The sequence below is a fragment of the Apium graveolens genome, chromosome 2, assembly GCF_009905375.1.
Source record: "Apium graveolens cultivar Ventura chromosome 2, ASM990537v1, whole genome shotgun sequence".
NCBI lineage: Eukaryota > Viridiplantae > Streptophyta > Magnoliopsida > Apiales > Apiaceae > Apium > Apium graveolens.
The window spans coordinates 150960472-150985835 of NC_133648.1; the positions used below are offsets into that span (position 1 = coordinate 150960472).

The 25364-nt window shown below is 38.4% G+C and overlaps 3 protein-coding genes across 3 annotated transcripts; 1 reads left to right on the forward strand and 2 right to left on the reverse strand.

Annotated features, from left to right (window-relative positions):
- Nucleotides 1-10159: 10159 nt before the first annotated feature.
- Nucleotides 10160-10573, reverse strand: LOC141694535 (heat stress transcription factor A-4b-like). The gene has a single exon (XM_074499224.1). It carries the CDS (start codon nucleotides 10571-10573, stop codon nucleotides 10160-10162), a length of 414 nt encoding a protein of 137 aa, XP_074355325.1.
- Nucleotides 10574-12754: 2181 nt separating this feature from the next.
- Nucleotides 12755-15195, reverse strand: LOC141694551 (protein trichome birefringence-like 43). The gene is made up of 5 exons (XM_074499225.1): nucleotides 14915-15195; nucleotides 14673-14844; nucleotides 13561-13736; nucleotides 13289-13447; nucleotides 12755-13206 (listed from the first exon to the last, which is right to left on the reverse strand). The coding sequence occupies exons 1-5, from the start codon at nucleotides 15193-15195 to the stop codon at nucleotides 12909-12911; spliced, it is 1086 nt and encodes a 361-aa protein (XP_074355326.1). The 3' UTR covers nucleotides 12755-12908.
- A 4640-nt stretch (nucleotides 15196-19835) lies between these two features.
- Nucleotides 19836-25022, forward strand: LOC141694568 (uncharacterized). Its single transcript, XM_074499226.1, has 6 exons — nucleotides 19836-20307; nucleotides 20629-21602; nucleotides 21708-23689; nucleotides 23828-23972; nucleotides 24212-24292; nucleotides 24363-25022. Exons 1-6 carry the CDS (start codon nucleotides 19836-19838, stop codon nucleotides 25020-25022), a joined length of 4314 nt encoding a protein of 1437 aa, XP_074355327.1.
- The last annotated feature ends 342 nt before the right edge of the window (nucleotides 25023-25364 follow it).

The window sequence follows — 25364 nt, forward strand, 5'->3', positions numbered from 1 at the left end:
GAATTACATAAGGGGGGTTGAATGGAATTCTTGAAACTTTTTCTCAATTATAAAGTGTTCTAACTTAAAACATATATATGTCGGTGTTTTGATTTGCAAAGTGCGGAATGACAAGTTAAATATGAATCAAAACACAAAATAATAAAAAATATATGTCTTTAAAACTTTCTGGTGGATTTGAATTTATCCACCAGATATATATATATATATATATATATATATATATATATATATATATATATATATCAAGAGAACCCTGTAAAGCTTGAATAGCTCACAGCTGCTTACAAAATAAGAACAACTAAACTTACAGAGAAATGCTAAGGATACAGCTTACAATTGTTTCTCTGATAAAAATGTATTGCTTAGTCTTCTTGTTGTTCTATTTTCTACTCTTGGTTTATATATCACCAAGATTACACAGTAATAAGACAAGATAATAAAACAAAACCTATCAAGTCTAATACTATGCTGCTTCACTACTCTATTCCAGCATCTTTGAATATCTTCATAATAGCATGGAAATGGCAATGCTTCTTTGTTCTCAAAAACCCAGTTGAATAGGCTTCCACATTCCTTTTGCATACACTCGACACATGTGATTGTGTTGTCACTGTCAGCAGATGTTTGAATTGATTATCCGCCGGGTACATGATCATCCGTCGGGTTGCCTTGTTGATCATCCGTCGGGTTGCCTTGTTGATCATCCGTCAGGTATCTATTTGGCACTTGACTTCATTTCATTTATGCAGAATTACAAGACATCATCTATGTACAATTAATCAACCTATTCTACATATCTAATTAAAGTCAACATGACTTATATGCTACTACATAATCTAAACAAAGGTGTTTACAGAAATGTGCTACATGACTTATTGTTACATAAGTTACTCACTCGATGGATGTCAAATCATCATCCGTCGGGACTATATTGTGTCATCCGTCGAGACTATAACTGATCATCCGTCGAGTGCTACATTTTTCACTAAGTTAAATCTACTAAGGTGTTTTATTAATGAAATCATCAAGTTCCCAACATATTCACAACATGTTTAAGTAAAAATTTTATCATACCAAGCTCTAGGTGCCTACTTAGTCCATATAGAGCCTTGAGTAACTTGTACACAAAATCTGGAAATTCTGGATCTTCAAAGCCAGGTGGCTGTTGCACATAAACTTCTTCTTCTAGCTCACCATTTAGGAAGGCACTCTTGACATCCATTTGATACACTTTGAAATTTGAATGTGCAGCAAATGCTAGAAAAATCCTTATTATTTCAAGTCTTGCAACTAGAGCAAAAGTTTCATCATAATGAATTTCTTCTTCCTGTGAGTAGCCTTTTGCAACCAACCTAGCCTTGTTTCTGGTAACTATACCATTTTCATCCATCTTGTTCCTGAACACCCATTTTATTCCAATTATCACTTCTCAATCTCTTTACACAATAATGATCTTCAGCCTTTTTTCTATCTTCTTAATGTGCTCAATTATGATATGTGGAGTTTCATCTTTAGAGTACATAAATTCTACCCAAGTGTATCTTGAGAAAATATCCACCATCACAAGTGCATATTTGTTTCTTGAAATTGATAAGACATTTACTGGCCTAAACAAGTCCGTGTGACTAAGTTGCAATGGTGCACTTATGAAATTCACAGTTTTTGACTTGTGACTTGATCTTTTCATTTTTCCTTTTTGACAAGCTTCACAAACTTTAATGAGCAAACTCTAATTTTGGCATGTCTCTCACTAACTCTTTCTTGACCAAGGTGTTGATTGTCTTGATGTTCAGATGTGAGAGTTTCTTACGCCATAAGTTGTTTTGCTCTATAGATGCATTGGTGTAGAAGCAACAAATACCATCCTCATTTGTTGAGTCCAAGTCTGCAACAAACAAGCTTCCTTTCCTTGCTCCTTTTAGAGAAACTTCATTGGTTTTCTTGCTGATGAAAATATATTCTTCTTTGTTAAATAAAACTTTAAAACATTTGTCTGCAAACTGGCTGACATTGAGAAGATTTACTTCAAGACCAGCTACCAATGCTACATCACTAATGACAACATTTCCAGAAATAATCTTGCCATATCCCATTGTGAATCCTTTGCTGTTGTCTCCAAAGGTCACCAAAGGGCCAGCCTTCTCCTTAAATTATGATAGCAGGGCCTTATCACCTGTCATATGTCTGGAACATCCACTATCTATGATCCATATGACCTTCTTCATTTTGTCTCGCACATATTGAGTTTTAAGTGTGTTTAGCAATCCAAGCAGTGTTCGGCACTTTCTTCTTGTTAACTGATTTAGCAGAAGTAGAATGAGTTGTTTCATAAAAAATAGAATTCATTGACTGTTGTGCATTTTCTCTGTCTGTTGTAAGCTCAATTTTTGTTTTTTTGAGGTCTACTCTCAGCTTGTGGCAACTTTTCATTACTTTCAAGTTGCAAGGGATGCAATCAAACTTGTCCTATAATTAGTAGGGATCATTTGCATCTGCTTTATTATATTTGCAGGCTTCTTCAACTGGCTTGCTAACAACCTTTTTACAAAGGTGAGTTAGGTGATTCACAGAGCCACATTTCTCAGATTTCTTTCTTGGAGCATCTGCAACATAAGCAAAATTGTTGCTTTTGTTTATTCCAATCTTCCCATTTCTATTTTTCTCCTTCTTTCTTGCATCTTCGGTTTTTGTTTCCTTGACAGGTGTCTTGGAATCTTGGTTGTCCATGAGCTTCTCTTCAGCTTTAAAAGATTGTGTTGTTTCTGCATTTTATTTTCATTGTCTTCATCAGCAATCTCTTGCTTTATAATCAACTCTTCTTCACTGAAGTTTACTTCACATGCTTTGAACACAGGTGAACCAACCTTTTTTAGAATAACTTGAACATCATCATTTTCATTAGCTTTCCCTTTTTGACCTAAAGTTTTCTTCTTATTGTTCAAGGTATCATAGTCAAGACCAATAACAATATTAGCACATGACTTGTTCTTCTCATGGTATTTTCCAACAAACTCAGATGCATTCCTGAAAGATTTTAACTTGACTTCATTCTTTTCCAGCTTCTCCCTTAGCACTACTTTAATTTCACTTGCACACTTGAGCTTGTTCTTCAGATATGCATTTTCTTGTTTCACAGCTTCAAGCTCTACCAACAACAACTCAGTTTCTTATTTCTTATTTCTTATTTTCAAGTTTCTCATTTATCTTTGTCAGTTTGCTAACCTCTTCATTAGCAGCAACCATACTTGTATGAATGTGAACCATTTTTGTGCTCATCTTTTCTACAGTTTCCTTATATTGACTCACATTTAAATCAATGGTGGTAAGAGATGTTACCTGTGATTTTGATGAGGATAACTCTCCTTGCTCCAAGGCCATTAACGCATAATTTCCAACTTTCTCATCTTCATCATTATCAAAATCATACCAACTCTTTCCCTCTACAATATAGGCTTTGCTTTGCTGTTTCTTCAGAATAGCTTCATACTTTGCTTCCAATTCAAGATAAGCTTTATCTTTCTTTGCTTTCTTGGATTTCCTATATTCTGTAGAAAAATGGCCTAGCTCATCACAGTTATAGCACCTTATCTTTCATCTGTCAATAGATCCAGTTTTGTAACCATTTTTGCTATCAGATGTGTACTTCCCTTTTCCTTTCCAGCTGTTGTCTTTGTTAAATGATTGTTCTTTACCCTTGAAGAATCTTGGCTTCTTTACTCTAATGTTAGAGAACTTTCTTGACATATAGGCCATTGACTGATCAAGATCATCAAGTTCATCCAGGGTGTAGAACTCATCTTCTTCCAATTCCTGTATGACTTATTCCTGTGAATCATTATTTCTTTGCTCACTTGTTGAGGCAACTGGAGTCTGGGATCTTGGCTCATCATTAGAGGTATGGCTTTCATTGAAAATTAGATCACTTGAATCATCTACAACATGCCGTTGACCAGCTCTTAATGATTTCCTTTGAATCATCTCTAATGCATATATTTTTAAGATTCCATATAGAACTTCCAAAGTAATTCTGCTCAAGTCTCTCCCTTCTCTGATTGCTGAAATTTTTTGTTCCAAATGATCAGGGAGTGTAAGCAAAAACTTCTAGTTCACTTCTTCAGCTTCATAGTATTTGTCATGCAGCTGCAAGTCATTTATCAGCTTGTTAAACCTTTCAAACACATCAGTGATACTTTCTTTTGGCTTAGCCATGAAACCCTCATACTGTGAAATCAATATCCTTCTTTGATTAGATCTAATTTCCTCAGTTCCTTCACAGAGTATTTCAATCTTTTCCCATATCTACTTAGCAGTGTCACAGTTGACAATGTTATTGTACATTACATTGTCAAGTGACTCTATTAGGATCAACTGCAAGCCACTGTCCAGGGATATTATTTTTTTCTCAAGCTCACTGTACTCTGAAGGATCTTTAGGAGCATAATGAGCTGAGATGACCATGTCTCCATCTGTAGATTCCTCAACTCTAACCATAGGAGTGAAAGGCCCAGTTTTGAGAATCTGAATATATAATGGATTGTACATCCTTATGAATAACAACATTTTCTTCTTCCATATAGTGTAGTTAGTTTTATCAAAAGTAGGGATTTTGATGCTACTGATTTTCTGTGTATTCATTCTTCGAAGATCCTTAATTTGTTTACTTTCAGATTTTGCTCTGATACCACTTGTTAGGTAATGAATAACACACAGAGGGGGGTGAATGTGTTTTGGTGTTTTTTCTGCTTTACTTGATTTGTTTATGGTGGTGAACAAAGTAAATTAAACCTTGTAGTGAAATGTGTTAAAATTGAAATTAAACAAGTAATAGTAAAGAACACATATCTTTCAACACTCACTTAATTTTATATTAAAATTAAGAAAATTTTGCTACAAAATTTCTAGGCTCTTTGTTGATAAAGAGCTTAGCTTCTTCCTTGAGAGAATACAAGATTTTTTTGATCTAAATTGTTACAACTTGGAAAGCATCCAGTGTTTACTTTATAGAACAGTAAACACTGGTTATTACACAGCATGCAATAGCATGTAGTAGACCCTATTTTTAGAAAATCAAATCTTTCTATTTCTGGCTTAGTGTATCTTTTCTAATCTTGCACGCCTGTGACTTTACTCAGTCAGTTAATCTTAACTTTTGATCCTGTACTCTTCAAGATGCTTTTTGTAGACTTGTCAATCCAACTGATTAGATTGTTTGTTGATTGTTAATCTTAGATATTGAACTGGTCTGCACTTTGTACTTTGAGTTTTACCTCGAGATCTTCAGTTTGATATATAGAGAACTTGACATCTCGATAAGTATAATGACTTATCAAGATCTCTCATTACTCTATGGTTGTTTTGACTTGTAGAAGTCTCTGAGTTCTCTTTAGGAGAATTTAGCTTGTCGAGATCTCTCATCTTCATGTCCTCACTTTGGCTTATCGATATCTCTGAGTTCTCTAGTGGCAAATAGACTTATCAATATCTCAGAAATCTCTAGTGATATTTTGATTTGTCGATATCTCAGAAATCTCTAGTGATATTTTGACTTGTCGATATTTTGGAGATCTCTAGTGATATTTTGACTTATCAATATCTCTAGAGCTCTCTAGTGAAGAAATGACTTATCGATATTTCCAATCTTCATGTCTTCAATTTGGCTTGTCGATATCTCTGAGTTCTCTAGTAGCTTTCCTCACTTCTCTATAAGTCATTCTGGAGTTCTCGAATGATTTCTTTATAACACAAAATTTGTGACTTGTAGAGATCTTGACTTATAATATTTTTCGTAAAACAGATTTATTCAACTACAAGCTTCTTTATAATTTTTCTGAGGCATGATCTTCTTGATCTTCTTCCAGATAGAATTCTTAGGTTTGATACTTGTTTACAGAAAAAGACTCCAGTCTGCTCTATTTACATTTTTACAGACTTAAGTGTTACAATATAAAATGTAAACTTAGATTAAAATACAACTTACTTAGAATTGTCAATTTGACTTAATCTTGTTGTTGTACACGCATGTCTTGCACAACACTATAGTTGGTATAATTGGATGAGAATGGTACTTAAAGATATTTTTAATAGAATCTGATTGGTCTATTTTTTTATTAGGTATGACATCTTAATGTTTAAAATTGAATAGAAAATAAGTGATTTATTAACTCAATGACGTGGTTACCTTATTAATTATAAAGAAGGGTTTAAATTAGAGTTATTAACTAATTATAATTAGCATAATCGGATGCGAATGGTAAATAAGGATTTTTTTTAATATAATTTGAGTTGGTCTATTTTTTAGTTATGACCTCTTATTGTTTAAAATTGAATAAAAAATACGAATAACGTGATTGACTAAAATATTATAAAGAAGGATTTAGTTAAGATTTAGGAGAATCATAATTTAAGGTGACAAAAGAGCGAACGTTAAACAAAATTTCTGAGTTTGATTCTCCACCAAATCCCTTTCCTCTCCGAGTATATTATGTACATGAATGTGCGTATTCTCCAAAACAATGGACAAAATGCAGCATAAAACGTGTTTTGTCAGCATAAATACTGCAGTTTGTATTTTAAATAATTTTGCATATAGTGGCGTATATACCTTTTTATTCTTTTACAAGTGGAATTAATCAACATGTGTGTACTAGAAGATGGTTGAACAAGGTACCCAGGTCGATTAGTGTTATGCCCAAATGTTGGTATAAACAATATTCAGATTAAGATTGATAAAATAGGTAAAATTGAAGGAGAAACGCCTAAAAACTAGGAAAAGATAAGATTAACTTTCCATAAACAGATGGCACGCCCTGAGAACGCGCTGCATTGGTTAAACAGTTGAGTGGCCCGTGATCGTTTTGCCTTAAAGGCGCGCCCTTGAACATGATGAGGCGCGTCCAATCGTTGAAAAAAGATAGATGAGTGGCTTAATTGGAGTCTGTCCTATAGAGAGCCTTAGGGCGCGCCCTAGGTAAGGAAGGCTCCTTGGGTGGATCATTTGAACATGATTACTTCGACATGTCCATACGGTGGCTTGGGCAGAATTAAAGTCAGCCCCAAAGATGAATAGTTTGGGGCGCGCCTTATGATGTAAAATGGTATGAGAAACCAAAAGTTGGTGATACAGGGCGGCGCCAACATACAGAGATGTTAGGGCGCGCCTTGAATTTCTACTTGGACATAAGTATAGCTTTTATGTGCTGATTAGGTGGATTCTCTAGAAGGCTCAAGGAAGATGGAGATTATTATTACTAACCTACTTGATGCAGGTACTCTATTGAGGAACTCCTTCCTGTAGCATATCTACAGGAAAGGCGGTGTCCGTGGTCAGAGACCTCCAGGGGTATGCCTGGACTGAAGGCCTCCTCCTGTAGTCAATGGGTGTCCTCATTGGGGATGTGAGGTGAAATCTGGTGTGTGCTTTGGGAGCTCTGTCTCTGTAGTCAATGGGTGTCCTCGTTGGGAGACTTCAGAGTATCCTGCACTTTGCACCCAAAAGCTTGGGATCACTTGTCCTGCAATCTGATAAGGGCTCCTTATCGGGGGACAAGGATGCGTCCAACATTTGGGGTGAACCACGGCTATACCTGCGTCCACGGACTAGAGAAACAACTGGTAGCGGAGGGTTATCCTTGGCCAGGGAGATGCCTTATCCGTGAAGTCTCGAAGCCGCGGACGAGCCTTGGGCCTTTGTGGTTGGGCCTCATCGGCGGACATTCCTAAAGCTAGTAGAAGACGGTTTCCAGTAGGTTTCCTATTGGGCCTCGGGATAAGAAATCTAAGCCCATTAGGTTTCTTGTTCCCCAAGAACTACGTGGGCTTGATCCCCTATAAATAGGGGTACGTAGGCACATTGTAAGGGGTCAGAAGCGAGAGCGCAAAGGAGCCACCACTAACCCTAAGCAATCTCAGCCCCCAATAATCACCACCACCAAATACTGTTCATCGAATCCACCGACTACTGCTCACGTTTCCAATAAAGAACCGCCATCACAGATCTTGTTTCCGGCTACTAACCTCAAGTTTTGTTGTTCCCAAATTCCTCCGTCAACAATTAGTAACACTTCTTAATAGTTGTGTGGGATGAAACGAGTCTTAAAATGGGGACATAGTAAATACCTTTTTACGCTAATAGCTCTATAAGATAATAGAACAAAATATATTTTTTATTAAGAAACAAGTACATTGTTTTATCAACTACCAATAAAAACACTCGTTTTATGATATGGATTAAAAAAGTTTTTTTCTAAAACGTCATATTAAAAGGACTAGAGGTAGGGGTGAGCATAAAAATCCGAAAACCGGATTATCCGAATTTCCGATCCGGTATCCGATTTAAAAAATCCGATAATTAGGATATCTGATCCGAATAATTCGGACCGGATATCTGATCCGGTTTTTTTGTATAGATTCGGATTCGGATCCGGACCACATTTTTTCATAAAACCGGAATCCGGATCCGATCCGGTTTTTACTTTTTTTAATAAAAATCAAATTATATATATAAATACATGATAAATTATATTTATTTTAGATTTTTTAAAAAAATATTTAGCGACATTATGACGGTTTCTCTCCGGGGCTTTCAAAATTTCAGCTTAATATCTAATTTACTCATCATTCCTTCATTAATATCATCAAAAAATTTGATATGAGTGTGTAATATCAATATTAACAAGTTTATATTGACCATGCTTGCAAATTTGACATAAGTGATGGTAAGAAATAATAATTTATGTTTGACAAGTATTCTAAAAAATAGATATGAACAAATTCAATATAAGTGTGCAATTAGAAATATGTTTATATTGATCATGTTCGCTAATTTACAATCAATATATATATATTGAATTAATTTACGTGTCACTATTTTTCTCAACTAATAATATGATGACAAAAGTATAGTTTCATGCAGTTTCAGAACTCGAATATGTATTACTTATCACGTAAATCATAATTTTTTAAAAAAATGGAAGTTTTAAATGGATCCGGATAATCCAATTTCCGGTCCGGTTTAATCGAATATTCGAATATCTGGATATCCGGTTAAATCGGATCCGGATACGGAATGTAATTTTAGCAATCCGAAAAACTGGATATAATTAAAACTGGACCGAATATCTGATTTTGCTCACACCTAACTAGAGGGAGCAGACGTCTTATAACAAGGATTATAGGGAGTAAAAGTTTTTTTAAAACATCCTATAAAAAGGATTAGAGGTAGTATAATTATGGGTCAAGTTTATAATTGCGAGTACCGTTCCATAAGAAGAATTGGGGCTATGTCAATATTTTTAGTAGGTGGCTTGACATGAGGTCATTAATGAATAACACATCTTTATACTAGTCGATCATAATCAAATCTGCCAGAGTATAACAGCCGAATCATGAGTTTCTCGATGTAAACCATATCTTTATTGAAAAAGTTTGGTGTCCAGGGTGTACCAAATTTTGTATATAATGATACGTATTGTGTTTTAATTGAAATGAACTTCCTGTATTTAAATTAACAAAATCAATTAAAACATCCCAGATCAATTGTCATATATTATGTACAAAATTTGTACACAATTATATACACCTACTCTAATCCATGTTTATAGTTCTCGATCATAACCAACTCGACCAAAGTATAACAGCTGAATCATGATTTACATTATAGTTTTTCTGTTCAAAAGAGCAAGCCTTGCCTTTGAATAATGGAGTTGCATACATTCCGAAACAGATTCATAATCGAATTGAACAGAGATCATTCCTGACGCCCACTCCTTAAGACTGAAGTGAAGATATGTTTGTCCAAATAAAAAATACAAAAAACCTCAGGAGAAGAATGCATATTATTACAGGCCCCTGCGACGACATTTTAGTAGATGACCAACTAAATAGTTCAGAAAGCATACAAATCTGAAAGGTCTAAGATAACAGTGAGATATATAAGTACTAGGATCATAAAATAAAGACATCTGCAACCCCATTTTATTGTTATACAGTAACTAGAAGGATTATATGTTGGAGACATGGTTAACCAACATTATCAAGTTCTTTCAGCTGGAGTGAGATGCCCCATCTGTTAGGTGAGGTTCTCAACGTTACTCGTATTGATCCACCAATTTTTATGCTGACCTTCCAATATCGCATCATTTTTTTTGCCATCTGTAACTCATTCCTCCAGCAGGACTTCTTGAGTGCCAGAGGAACTTGGAGTTGGATCTGTAAGAAATTGTTCCCAGAAAACATCGTTGACCCCAGTTGGTAGAGACTGAGTTGTCTCCTCTAATTCATCATTTGAAACAACAATATCAGAAACATTAGCAGATCTTGCATTTACATCTATTTCTGGGGATTTTGGCCTAGATTCTAAGTTGAGATGAACAGATGAGATGAGGGGGCTCTCTGCATGATCAGAAGAGGCAGCAGCTAACTCGAGGGATGAACAAATATCTCCAGAATGAGGTGAGGACGAATAGAAGCTTGGCGAGTTTTGTTGAACATCTATATCCGAGTGTCCAGATGATGCATCCATTTCTGTTATAGCAACCGGTGATGATTGCATTGGCCTACCAAAATCATACATCTCTATGCCTGAAGATAGGGCAAGACCATGCAGGAAACTCTCCCAAAACCTCAAGGATGACTCTAATTTTCTATTAGTTTGGACATAGTATCCTGATTATCTTCTTCGAAAGTCAAATGTTGGTTTCGGTTGGCTTCATCATATAGCTTGGCGATTTCCTCTTCGAATTCTTGTCTTTCTGAATCACTTAGCATTCCTGGTTGAGCGGAATGGCTATGAACTGGCTTGCGACGGTGAATTTTGGCTAAAAGATGTGTCTTACCTCTTATAAACTCATCATTTGCAAACTCCCACTGTTCAGGATCAATCTTTCTAAAACCCTAGATGATAAAAAAGGATAAAATTCTAAATTAGTTTGGACAAATCACGGGCCACAAATGTGTCAAATTAATAACAAAAGAAGCAGTTAAAAGCTCATGTTTGATAAGAAATCATCTTTTTATCCTGCAAACTTCACAAACCAGTTAGAAATCACCATCCATACTACCAAAGTACAACAAATCTTTATCACAGTACTCCACATTGTTAATCTTATTAGTAACCTTTCACATTTATGACTGTTCACCAATACTAAGCATACCAAAAACCAAAATTTGTGGTGTGAGTGTTATTCCTGTTTCTAGGAAGCTACTCTCTCACAGAAACACAAACACTCACAAAAGAATTTCAATTGAACCCTCGCCCCCTTGGTACAGAGCTCGTAGCACAAACCAAAAAATGTTTGTAAGCAACCAGACGAGGAAGTAATGTTGATATTCACACACATGCCTCTAAACAAGCATATTAGAATGTAAGAAACAGAATTTACTCATAACAAAAGCATAAAAGATAATGCACTTGCATATGTATTGAGTTGTCTGACAAAGCTGGAAAAATTGTTGTGCTTAAAATATGTTGGGAGCAAATCTCTAGCAAACTCAGGAGGATTCCACACAACGAAGCTATGTCCGCTAGGACTCCAAGACACTATCGAGTCAGGGTCTTGGATCATATCATATGTCTTAGGCTCTGTTTGGGATTGCTGTTAAAAATTGCTGTGCTGTTAGAAAAAGTGCTGCTGGAAAAAGTGCTGTTGTAAAAATCAGATGACTGTTTGGTAATTTTTTTGATTCGTATATGTTTTGATGCAAAAAATTAAAAATAATGATGCTTTTGGTAAGGTTTGATGGTGAAATCAGCATCTGCTTCCCGCAACAGCTGAAAATCAGTTTTTTCTCAAAGTATGGGGGACTTGCTTTCTCTAACAGCAGCTTTTAAGTTTAAAGCACTTTTCAGAAAAGCAGCTTTTAAATTTTACCAAACAGTTTTTTAACTGCTTTTCAAAAAGCTGCTCTTACTGTCTGTAACAGCAATACCAAACACACCCTTAATGAGAAAAGGGGCCGCTGAAGTCTAGTATCACCCTCCAATATAAAACAGCTGCAGAACTATAAACCACTCTGAATCACTCTAATTCCTTACACTATTAATGTAAACATCGCGAGCAAAAACCTCTTGTTAATAATTTTCAAAGTTGAGGTACACAAGGTGTCTATATAAACTAAAACCAAGATAGTGTAACTCAAGTTCAAAACACACGAACGAACAAACAAACCCAACGACAAAATAGAATGAGCAACAAGGAGAAGAAATTAGAATGAGGAAAGTAGAAAAGAGGGGTTGTATACAAATATATGAAAAGAAAATTGACAAAGAGACAGAATACGAGTTTGGACTCTGTCTAACTATACCATGTATAACATATAAACATGAAATTCAAGATACAAACAAACCAAAGATAAGTAGTACTAGAATGGCTGTATACACAAGGTACGTATGCAGCTGCCAGGACTTGTTACAACTTTGGACCTTAACGGCGTCCCTCATCCATTACCATAAATAATTCAGCGACTTCTTTTCAAAAAAAAAAAAACAAGTATGGTTTTACATTGGAGTTTAATTCATTTAGTTTCTAAAAACTTGCGCATAATTCCTCAACCTACGAAGCTATGATGTTACCAATGATGTCAACAACAACCCCGCACACCTACTTCAAAAATTTTATGGATATTTGTAAACTACTTACTCTCGTGTCGAGAAGCAAAATTGTCATTGATAGAAGAGCATATACAATAGAGAGTGTTATTGATACATTAAAAATGACAGTATAGAAGCCTTTTCCAGTAATAAATTGCTCCTACATTTATTAAATATTTGTATATCTATACAAAATATTCTGTTTTCTGTGACTGTTCCTGAGAGAAATGTGTAATGAATAGGAAAAAAATTAATACTAACATTAGTAGCTTAATTTGGATGTACTATTGAGAATGAGGTGGCCATTTAATTTCTTGGACTAATTTTGGAAAAGGGAAGCATAAAGTAGTTGATTCCAGGTATCAGGAACTCCAGGAAGGCACCAGTGGCTACAGTCTATGCCGCGACGGCCTCCGTAGCCAAACACTGATGGATGGCCATCTTTCCTCAACTGTGACAATGTTGTTATGTCAAGTAGATCAACCTTAGTTGACATCTTCCTTAATACCCTCTCTAATATAACCTGTGCTGGATGTGGACTACCTTTGTACTTGCTCCTTCCTAAGAATGCTTGCTTTTGCCCATTGCAATTCTTCCAACTTGGTTTTGACCAATCTCTGTAAACATTAAAATGCATTAACCTTGCACCAACCGAAAAGTTGAACGAAATAGTGCTATAAACAACATGCATTCGAGTACCTCAGATGATCTGGAGAAACGCCTTGAAAGATAACTTTTGTTTTTGTTTGGTCAACATTTTTGTCAATCCATGTTGCCCATGTAGTCAACGCTTTTTCATACGCTACTAACCGACCCATGTCTTTATAAATTTTGTTTCCAGTTTCAATCAAATCCCATCTGCCACTCAAACATCAAAATAGCAAATTTCATAACCACCAGTTTCTCTAACTTTAAAAAAATAATAATAAGAATAAGATACAGGTAGTAGCAGGACTGGAAGGTGGTCGTACGGCTGCTGTCTTCCGGTTAGAAGCCACCAGTGCCAGGTGTTGAAGATTAAAGTATTCATTCCTTTCCATGTGCTTGCGATATTAATTGAATCAAGCTTTAAAATTCGTCCTCTTTTATCGCGTACAAGGTCAACCAGAAACGCATTCCTTAGAAGCATCACAGACAGATCAAAACCCTGGAAATTTGCAAGTAATTATAATATTTGATGATAACAAAATTTTTAATATTATAGTAAATGCATGAGAATGATTACTACGACTATACATACTCTATAATATATTACTGCATTTTCAAATTCAATCGATTACCTTAATAAGCTGTACCTTCCTGGTGATTTACGTTTAGATCTTACCACAACCAGCTTTCATCTAAGTGTCTTTATTGTTTTTTGAAATAATACAAGCTAATTTATCAGCTCTCTCCGTCTCCGATTGAACAAAAACCATAACCACATCCGTATACGAATACCAACACCAATAAAAAAATTTGCGTAAATAAATAGGGGCCTAAGACCCCTTCCTAACCAAACTCATGGGGTAGGTAACTTGGTGTCCTCTTCAAATAAGCTAGCTAGGAGATAGACTTTAAATTCATGTATAATACTTGCAGCTTAATTAGACAGATACAAAAAAGTCAGATTTCATCAAAACGTATATATTTAGTATAGTTTTTCAAGATCGTAAGGCGTTGGAACAGTGCCCTATAGAAAATAAACTCATAGTTAGTATGAGTATATCTGTGCATACAAAATTAATAATAGTTACAGTGCAGCGGAAGCAAGCAAATTTAAACGTAGTAACAAAGATTACAAGGCCAGCTTTTGCAGACTTTCAAAAAAATCCATTGACAATGTGTACAAAAATGATATTACAAAAGATGTGAATGTTAATGTAATAAGGCAAAAAAGTTTATTATCGGCAATTCATTAACTAACTTCCGGCTAATCAAGTTCATTTTTTATGAGTATTATTTATGAAGTGTGGCTGTGTGGATAACGGCTCATGATTTCATGGCTAAATTCCTCAGTTTGATGCAATCATAATTCATTTATCCTATATATTTACTGCTTGCGTCAACACTCACACACACACACAGATGTAATTTCACGTACAGGAAATCTGAAAGTGGAGAGGCCTTTGTTCCTGGTTAAGGTGTAAGTAGCTTGAGGAACAGCAGTGTGAAGCATGCAATTCAGAGATTGCCACTGGTTCAGACCAATCGAATCCCCAATGAACATGATGCGCTTTCCTTTAGAACTTCGCAGAAAGTTTCTACCGCTGAACCTACATTCACATTTACATGTATCAGATCAATTGTTGTAAAAAGAATTAACATATACAGAATTAGTTGTACCTGGGTAAGTTGCATGCCGACGGCTGCCATCTATACTGGAGATAAAATTTATCAGGGCGACCATTTCTTAGACAAGTGAATGAGTTTTCTAAGAAAGGACATTTGTTTGGATCATACAGGGGATATGATTTATCTTTCACCCACCTTCCTCGATATATGTTGCACTTTTGTCTGTTAATGCTACTCACAATCGACTCTCCATTTATTTGATGAATCAAGAGACGAGGATACTGAATAATCACCAGGAGCACTGCAGCTAAAATGCTAGCAGCCACATCCATATGATCCGATCTGACGAGAGAAAGGCAATATCTTTGAAATTAGTTCGCTTTAATGTTGGCTCAAGACTATATACGTGCAGTCGTGCACTGCACTGGTCGGCAGAGTATTACTCCACCTCCATTTTTTATTGATGCTACTTTTCAACTCTGAGATGCACACATTATATATTTATTATATATTTATCTTTTTAATCTATATGATATATATAAATATAGGTGATTGTTTCATTAATAACATTCTCATATAAACAACTAGAGAGAACATGCACAAGTTATAGCGGATGTCATGGTATTAGGTGATATATGATTTTTTTTCATTGTTATTTATTTCTTTCTTTACTAATCTCTATAAGAATCCTGAGCATCGTTTTTGATTGTAGTGGTAAATTAAACTGTAGCTACAATAGATTAATGGCCAATTAAGACCCACAAATTTGTCAATTGCAACTAATCCTTCTTTATAATCTTTTGTTGGAACCAAATTTTTCTGCTCTAGACTAGGTGCATTCTATATCATTTGGATAGTAGCTCATTTGATCAAGAAAATTGAGCAAACAAGCTCAATTATGTACAGAAGTAACCTATTCAAGCAAATCACTTACATTGCCTAATCCCTCTGGAGGTTCAATATAGTGATGGATCTTGTATAAATCTTAAGGGGAACTTAGCGTAGAGGTTGATACACACTGCAATTTAGAAATCTTAAGTTTGCTAATTAATGACACAGTGTCTTATAATAAGAGCAGCTTCATGAAGATGTAGTATTAAGTAGTTTTTCTATAGAGGTGAAAATATTGCTCATGTCATGATAGAGGATGCAGCAAGAGACAACAAGGAAGTCGAACAACTACTAATTATCAGTTCTATATATGTTTAGTAAAATACGGTCATTTGAATCCTCATCCATTCTTCCTTACTTGGTACCAAATCATTCTTATCAGTTCTATGTTTAGTAAAATTTCAACTCTTAGACCGGAGGTAAATTTTTTCCCAGCCTGATGGAAACCATGTTTCATTGTCTTTTAAATTTGTCAAAGGCAAGTTCGGTGGTCAAATTTGGGAAGAATACAATTGGGATACTATATCCTTTTTTTCCCTTCCCATCTTGCATAATTTGTCCGTCTCTCTGTCTTTGTGATCTTAGCTAGTCACGAGGTCGAAATCAGACAGCTACGGAAAAATCTGGTGAAAAAGAATAAAAGGTATTGCATTCGATCTTGCTAATGTAAAGAATGCTAGCATGGATCGAATTAATTAGTTCCTTATTTAACAAAGTGTCTTTTTTGCTAAGTTCTTTGGTTAAATATCAAAATGTTCACTCTAACTGAAAGTTATATATCAGTTTAATCATCAAACTTATCATTTAAATCACTAAAGTAATAATAAATATCAAACAGATAACTTAAAATATGTGCTCGGAAATTAAAATTTATTTTATGGAGTTCTAAACATTTTTTTTAAATCTTATTACAACCAAATGAAAAATTATGAATTCATAGTATTTTAGATGATTTTTTGAGATTTTTAAAAATTTATCTACTAATTATTTTTTATTTAAATTAAGCAAATGACTACAAAATTAAAAATAAATAGTAGATAAATTTTAAAAAATCTTACTATATTATAAAAAATACGAGAATTCATACATTTTCATTTGGTTGTAAAAGGATTCAAGAAAAATATATAGAAATCCATAAAATAAATTTTAATTCTCGAGCACATATTTTAAGGTATCTGTATGATATTTATTATGACTTTAGTGATTCATATGATACCCCGTTAACTTTGATGATTAAACTGATATATGGCGTTCAATTGAGTGACCACTTTGATATTTAACCGAATTTATTAGTCCGGTGCTCAAGGAAGCCCGGTACGGTTTTTGGTAAAGGTGATGCTTGAAACCTCTCATATCATCTCCATTAGGGTTACCTAAAAAATTGCAAGTTTATATATATATATATATATATATATATTAGTTTTTTATCTTTATCTCTCCTCTATGTCATCTATAGCAACCTTTTTCAAAAATACAGACAACCCCCTATATGGTCCATACATTACTACAATAAAAATAAATTGGGAATTTGAAAATGAAAAAAAGCTGGATATCTTTTTTGGACAAAAGTTGCATTTAACTAAATGAGGAACTGAAGTTACCAAGTTTTGGAAATCTTGATCGACAATCTCTTGATAACTCCATAGTTCTAATAGGTTGACAAGCAAAATTTCCATGTTGCATAAGTATTGACAACCTCTTACAAACCCCCGTTAAAGAAGCTCTCAAGGCACTAAACTCTTTCTAAGGCCCCATTTGTTAATGGGTGAATGAGACCACATGAACTGAACGAAACTCATATTTGCTATTCACATTGTTTGACTTATCTTTTAAAATCTGGACGACTCCATAAAAAATTCTGGACGACACACCCTTAAAATTGGCGCTGAATGATTCACAATATTGTGTCTTGTTTATGTTATTACTCTTGTCCCTTTAAAAATCGAGCATTTATTTATTCCTACTAAAGAAATACAATTTTTTTGTTGTGCATACAAAAAAATATATTATTAATTTTTTTTAGAAGATTACTTTTCTAATTGTGTACCTATGTTAAGAAAATGGTTAATTAGGTTGATCTTTTCTTTTATTTTTAATTTAATTTAACATTTTTACCAAGTTATTATTGAAAAAATAGTATATATAGTAATATAACTTTGATGTTGAATTTTATTATTAATATTTCATTATGGTGAAAAATATAGAACCAACATTCAGAAGTTTTAGTTTTGTTAATCAAATGACGTTCTTTATTCATCGTTTAGATTTATTACTCATCCAGAATTCTAACTATCCAGAAAATAGTGTTCAGATTTAACAAATTAGCCCTAAGAAGAGACTATAAGTGCGTCTGTGCAAATGTGAAGAAGCTCTTTTGTATTTTGTAATTCAGTTTGTGTTGAAGATTCTTTTTTTCAGGGGGAGGGTTGGGGATAGGTGAGGGGTTCTTGGCATACTGTTACGCCCAAAAATTGGTATAAAAAATATTCAGATTAAGATCAATAAAATGAGCAGAGTCAAAGGGGAAGCGCCTGAAATCTAGGGAAAATATGAGATTGACTTTCCATAAATAGAAGGCGCGCCCAAAGATTGCGCCCCGTTGACTAAGTAGTTGATTAACGGTTGTAATTATCATGTATTAAAGGTGCGCCTTCAAATAGGTGGAGGAGGCGCGCCCAGTTATCGAGAAGGAGGAGAGAATTTTCTTAATTGAAACCTGTAGTGTAGTGAGCCTTAGGGTGTGCCTTGGGCAAGGGAGGCTCCTTGGACGGATTGTTTGGACATGATTGCTTTGACAGACTTGCTCATTGGCTTGAACAGAATTGGAGCGAGCCCTAACGATGAATAGTTTAGGGCGCGCCTTATGATATAGAATGATATAAGAAGAGACCAGAGGCTGGTGACACAGGGCGGTGCCAACATACAGAGATGTCAGGGCGCGCGCTCAATTGCTACTAGACATATAAATGCAACTTTTATGTGTTGTTTGGATGGATTCTTTGGAAGACTCAAGGAAGATGGAGAATGTTATTACTAACCTATTTGATGCAGGTACTCTATTGAAGAACTCCTTCCTGTAGCATATCTACAGGAAAGGCGGTGTCCGTGTTCAGAGACCTCCAGGGGTATGCCTGAACTGAAGGCCTCCTCCTGTAGTCAATGGGTGTCCTCATTGGGGATGTAGGGTGAAACCTGGTGTGTGCTTTGGGAGCTCTGTCTCTGTAGTCAACGGGTGTCCCCGTTGGGAGACTATGGAGTATCCTACACTTTGCACCCAAAAGCTTGGGATCACTTGTCCTGCAGTCTGGTAGGGGCTCCTTATCGGGGGACAAGGATGCGTCCAACATTTGGGGTGAACCACGGCTATACCTGCGTCCACGGACTAGAGAAACAGCTGGTAGCGGAGGGTTATCCTTGGCCAGGGAGATGCCTCATCCGTGAAGTCTCGAAGCCGCGGACGAGCCTTGGGCCTTTGTGGTTGGGCCTCATCGGCAAACATTCCTAAAGCTAGTAGAAGACGGTTTCCAGTGGGTTTCCCATTGGGCCTCGGGATAAGAAATCTAAGCCCATTAGATTTCTTGTTCCCCAAGAACTACGTGGGCTTGATCCCCTATAAATAGGGGTACGTAGGCACATTGTAAGGGGTCAGAAGCGAGAGCGCAAAGGAGCCACCACTAACCCCAAGCAATCTCAGCCCCCAATTATCACCACCACCAAACACTATTCATCTTTTCCGGCGAATATTGTTCATCGGATTCATCAGTTACTGTTCACGTTTCCGACGAAGAACTGCCATCACAGATCTTGTTTCCGGCTGCTAACTTCAAGTTTTGTTGTTCCCAAATTCCTCCGTCAACAAATTGGCGCTAGAAGGAGGGGTGAACAAGATCTACATCTGGGAGGAAGGATGTCTCAATATCACGATGGAAGTTTTTACGATGGAAGTTCTGAAGAAGATTCGGATCATGGCTACGAATATGAACCCTACGTTCCGCCAATGACGGACCGTCCCACGCCGGACGTTGGAGGACAACCACCTGTGCTCATCAGCAACGCCGACTTGTTGGAATAACTGTATCGCATGGGCGATGCTTTGAATGGTGTCGATTCGAGGTTGAGCACCGTGGAACGGCGCAAGGCCAGGAGGGGTCTTCGCCACAACCGAGCGGCTCAGGCACCTGGAAAAGCACCCATGACGGATAGGGATGTCTCGGCCTGCCATGGCCACACTGAAAGAGGGCGTGTGCCGATAACCCCGCGATGCCTGGACTATTCTAATGACACGTCCCCGATCATTGAGCTAGTGGAAGAAGATGCTGATGGACGGGAAATTCTGCGGACAAATACCCGGGGAGCCACCCATCTGCACCGCTCTGGACGTAGTCTCGAGGAATGCCGACAGGCGGAGTCGATACCGGAGAATCAGCAACGAGGCTTCGCAGCTCTAAAAGATCGCTTGGGGATTCTCCTGGGCGATGACGATTTGAGAATGGTGTTACTTGAATGGCAGAAAGAAGCTGATCGCGGAGATGTGACGCCCCATGATACAACGAGTGTGCCCCTGAATTCCCAGGAAAATCGGGAGCGGCACCGCGATCCAACGCGTGTGCCCCTGAATTCCCAGGAAAGTCGGGAGCGGCACCGCAATCCAACGCGTGTGCCCCCGAATCCCCAGGAAAATCGGGAGCGGCACCGCGATCATGAGAGAGCTCCTCCCCGCAGATCGCTGGATCAATATAGATGTGGGTATGGAAATGATCGATGGAGAAGGCCTCAATGGAGAGGAAGAGGTGGAGGCCGAGGCAGATATTTAGACGGATACCGTCGTGGCAACTACCGCGGTCAAAATGATTTCCGCTGGAATAACCAAGCAGATGGCTGTGACTATGCGGAACATGATAATCACAGAGATGTAGAAAACTATGATCGCGGTACGGTCCGGGGCCGCGACCAAGGTGGAGAAGGGAATCAAGGAAGAAACCAAGAACGAAATCCTGAAATAATCATAATACCCGAAGACGCCCAGAACACGAACCAGCAGCAAGCCCCTCCCGGGGGGAATCAAGTGGAAACACCTCCATTGCAACCCCAAGGTCCACAGCCTCAAATACAGACCATTCCTGGCGTAAGAACTTTCAATATAGGAGATCTAAAAAGGTTACTTAACCACCTCGAAGGCAGGGTGACGGCTACAGCCGAAATCCCTTCCCCATTCTCGGCAGCAGTAAGAGAGGCACAATTGCCGGCCGAGTATCGCAACACTACTAGCGATCTCCGTTTCCATGGAAACTCAGATCCGGTGGAATTCCTAGGTCGTTTTAATATAGAGATGGATGTGTACCAAGTCCCGGACTTGGTTCGATGTCGTCTCTTGGCAGCAACCTTTAGAAAAAGTGCCCAGCAGTGGTTTCAAAAGCTCAGGCCAGGGGTGATCACCTCGTGGGATCAGATGAAGAATTTGTTCTTAACCAAGTTCCAAGCTGCGGTGAGATACGCGCCCTCTGTCACAACTCTTGCCAACGTTAGGCAAAGGGAAAGTGAAAGCTTGGCATCGTACTTCAAAAGGTTCAACGCTAAATCTACTAGCGTGAGGGGAGTATCGGACGAAGCCTTAAAAAGCTTCTTGATCGCAGGATTAAGGGTTGGTTCAGATTTTTGGAAGCACTTGCAAGGAAAGGATCCGGCCACTCTCGCAGATGTCTTCGCTTTGGCAGAATCTTTTAAAGCCATAGAACAATCTTTGGCGGATGTACAACCGACTTCACAGTCGAGTCAGAAAAACAAAGGAAGGAAGAGGGATAGGTCTCCAAGCCCAAGATACCGAAGGGATAGTCGAAGCCCAGACCGGGTAAATACAGCAAGCACAAGGAGGGGATGAAGCCCTCCCTCAAACTATGACTATAGGACAAGCCGGTAAACGCCTTTGGTTGCATCTATCGATCATATCTACGAGGTAAACATAAATAAAGGGCTATTTAGAAAACCTGAAGCTTTATCATCATGGCAAAGCAAAGACAAGAAAAAATATTGTGAATACCATGAATCATCTGGACATAACACGCATGAGTGCCGACATTTAAAAGACGAAATCGAAGCGCTTATCAAGGAAGGATACCTCGGAGAATGGGTAGTCAAGGAAGTAAGGAAGCACAAGGATGACAGGACAAGGGAAGAGGAAAGTCAAGCGCCCCGCGGGACAAACAATGATATCCTGGTGGAAAATAAATTTATCAGGGATGGCAGTATCCGAACAATCTACGGGGGAGATCCCGGAATGGAATGCAGCAACCGAGCCTTGGCAAAATACGCTACGGAAGCCCGGTTCAGGCCTCTCATAGATATTCATAGGGTGGAAACCCGGCCACCCAAGGTGTTTAAGGGTGAGTCCATGGATATCACTTTCAGAGAAACAGATGCCCGATGGGTACATCACCCACACAATGATGCGTTGGTTTTTGACATCCAAATCGGAAGAAAGAATGTCCATAGAGCCTTCGTGGATAATGGGAGCTCAACAAACATCCTCTATTACAGCACCTTCAAAAAGATGGGACTGCCTGATCAGGATATGTCGGGGGAAGACTCGTGGGTCTATGGTTTTTCAGGCGCAGGAGTTAGAGTCACGGGGTCGATTCGGCTTCCATGTACACTGGGGGAAAGCCCATTGTCGGTAACAAAGATGCTTGAATTTAAGGTCCTGAATCAGGAATCATCCCACAACGTGTTATTGGGACGACGTTTTCTGCGAAAAATGAGAGTCATCACTTCAATTCATCACCTAACTATCAAATTTCCAACGCCGAATGGAGTGGGAAGTATCAGGGGTTCCCAATATGACTCACGGGAGTGCTACAGGAAAACAATGAAAGGTTTCAGAAAAGACTCCCACGCTGATGATACTCCGGATGTGGATCGGGAGAAAAGCATTGAGCAACCAACTGAGGAAATCCGAGTCCACTATTATGTTGAGCAAGAAGAAGAACATCCCTCTGAGTTGCCCCCGACAATTTTGTACTTGGAAGATGCAATCAGAATTGAGATATTGGAAGAAGAGGAGGCGATGGATACCATAGTCCAAGCAGATTTCCATGGGGAACGTTTAGAAGGAAGATTCGATGTCTTGCAAAGCCTCGAACAGGGTGATGCCATTCCTCTTGCAGGAGCACCCTCGCCCGCAAAATATACTGAAGAAGTCGATGACTCTACTACGCAAAGCACACCTCCTAAAAGGGATGCACCCTCTCTACAAGACCAGGAGATCTATAATCCCCCTGACTTGGATCCCCGGATACCAATGCCGACGGAAAAGATGGGGCCAGCAGAAGATACGATCGAAATCCCCGTTGATGAAAAAGACCCGAGTAAGGTTCTGAGAATAGGGTCCCAATTGGCACCAAGGTTAAAGGAAGGTCTTTCAATATTTTTGTTGGCAAACCTTGATGTATTTGCATGGAGCCATTCTGATATGGTGGGGATCGATCCAGAAATAATGTGCCACCGATTGAATATCAACCCCAAGCATAAAGGGGTTCGACAAAACCGAAGGGCCGTAAGCGGAGAGAGAGCTATAGCCCTGGCAGAGGAAGTAGAAAGGCTCCTAGATGTCGGACTAATTCGAGAATCTTTTTACCCAGAATGGCTTGCAAATCCGGTATTGCTAAAAAAGCCCAACGGCAAATGGAGAACGTGCGTGGACTTCACCGACCTAAATAAAGCATGCCTGAAAGATAGTTTTCCCCTACCAAGAATTGATCAGTTGGTCGACGCCACGGCAGGACATGCCCTGCTCAGCTTCATGGATGCATACTCCGAGTATAACCAGATCCTTATGTATGAGCCTGACCAGGAGCACACCTCTTTCATCACTGATAGAGGGCTCTACTGCTATATCGGAATGCCATTTGGTCTGATCAACGCCGGTGCCACTTACCAAAGGTTGGTAAACAAAATGTTCAAGATGCAGATTGGGAAGACTATGGAAGTGTATGTGGATGACATGCTCGTGAAGTCGAAAAGGGCGGAAGATCACGTCGCCGACCTAACTGAAATGTTCCATATCCTGAGAAAATATAGGATGAAACTAAACCCACAGAAGTGCGTGTTCGGCGTAGAGTCGGGAAAATTCTTGGGATTCATGGTCAACCACCGGGGGATTGAGGCTAAACCGGCAAAAATAAAAGCTCTGCTAGACATGAAATCTCTCACTAACGTCAAACAGGTACAGAGTCTAACAGGAAGGATCGCGGCCCTAAATCGATTTGTGTCGAAATCGTCGGATAGGTGCAAAAAATTCTTCAAAGCGATCAAAGGGAGAGGGAAGGATTTTCAGTGAACCCCTGACTGCGAAGAAGCTTTTCTGAAAATCAAAGAACAACTGGGAAATCCCCCGATATTGGCCAAGCCAGAAAACGGAGAAACATTAATTCTGTACTTGGCGGTGTCTGAATATTCCGTCAGTGCCGTCTTGGTAAAGGAAGAAGCAAGCCACCAGTGGCCTGTATACTATGTAAGAAAAAGGTTGTTGGACGCGGAAACCAGGTATACCAACATGGAAAAACTAGTGTACGCCCTTATTCTTGCGGTACGAAAGTTAAGACCGTATTTTCAGGCTCACCGAATAGAAGTTCGCACCGCTTATCCGCTTCGGCATATTTTACATAAACCCGAATCGTCAGGAAGAATGTTAAAATGGGCCGTAGAGCTAGGGCAATTCGATTTGGAATATTTTCCTCGCACGACAATCAAAGGACAAGCGCTGGCCGATTTCGTACTTGAGTTTGATGAAGAAGTTGATGATAAGGCCATAGTGTTGGCAGAACCAACCCCGCAAGAAAGTCATCAGGACAAAAAGAAGCAGGAACTCCCCCACCCTTGGTGGACATTACATGTGGACGGGGCCGTAAACAACAACGGGTCAGGTGCTGGGATAGTCTTGATCACTCCGGAGGGGCACCGCTTGATGAGTGCTATCCATTTCAAGTTTTATGCTACCAACAATGATGCTGAGTATGAAGCCTTGATCAACGGTCTGAAATTAGCTCTGGAGGTAGGGACCGTGAATTTGATAGTTCGGAGTGATTCCGAATTAGTTGTGAACCAGGTCAACGGAGGATTCCAAGCCCGGGGACCGCGGACAAAGCTATATATGAGATGTGCAAAACGTCTACTGGGAAAATTTTCAAGTGCCAGACTAGAAAGTGTTCCGCAAGAAGAGAATAGTAATGCGGATGTTTTGGCCAAGATGGGGTCACAGATGGACAACGTTTAACTTGGACAAATCCCTTTGGGAATCCAGGAAATTCCAAGTATCCCGGAGGTGGAGGTGTTTAAAACGCAAGAAATCCCAAAAGAAAACTGGATGACCCCCATCCATAACTATATTCAGACAGGGGCTGTACCAGAGGATAAACTACAGGCTCGACGCCTTCAGTACCAAGCTACAAAGTATGTCGAGTATGACGGGGTACTATACAAGAGAGGATTTAACCAGCCACTGTTACGTTGTGTGGATAGGGAAGAAGGAAATTATATCCTCAGAGAGGTGCACGAAGGGATTTGTGGCAATCACTCGGGGGGTGGTTCCTTGGCATTAAAAGTGCTCAGACAAGGG

What these genes read in the sequence shown, in the direction of transcription:
- LOC141694535 (XM_074499224.1), bottom strand. Translation starts at nt 10,573, where the DNA reads ATGTATGATTTTGGTAGGCCAATGCAATCATCACCGGTTGCTATAACA.
- LOC141694568 (XM_074499226.1), top strand. Translation starts at nt 19,836, where the DNA reads ATGGGCGATGCTTTGAATGGTGTCGATTCGAGGTTGAGCACCGTGGAA. An exon ending in GACGCCCCATGATACAACGA is followed by an intron (nt 20,308 to 20,628) that starts GTGTGCCCCTGA and finishes ATAACCAAGCAG; the next exon opens with ATGGCTGTGACTATGCGGAA. An exon ending in TTGTTGGACGCGGAAACCAG is followed by an intron (nt 24,293 to 24,362) that starts GTATACCAACAT and finishes CCGTATTTTCAG; the next exon opens with GCTCACCGAATAGAAGTTCG.
- LOC141694551 (XM_074499225.1), bottom strand. Translation starts at nt 15,195, where the DNA reads ATGGATGTGGCTGCTAGCATTTTAGCTGCAGTGCTCCTGGTGATTATT. An exon ending in TCGGCATGCAACTTACCCAG is followed by an intron (nt 14,845 to 14,914) that starts GTACAACTAATT and finishes ATGTGAATGTAG; the next exon opens with GTTCAGCGGTAGAAACTTTC. An exon ending in TCTCCACTTTCAGATTTCCT is followed by an intron (nt 13,737 to 14,672) that starts GTACGTGAAATT and finishes GCAAATTTCCAG; the next exon opens with GGTTTTGATCTGTCTGTGAT.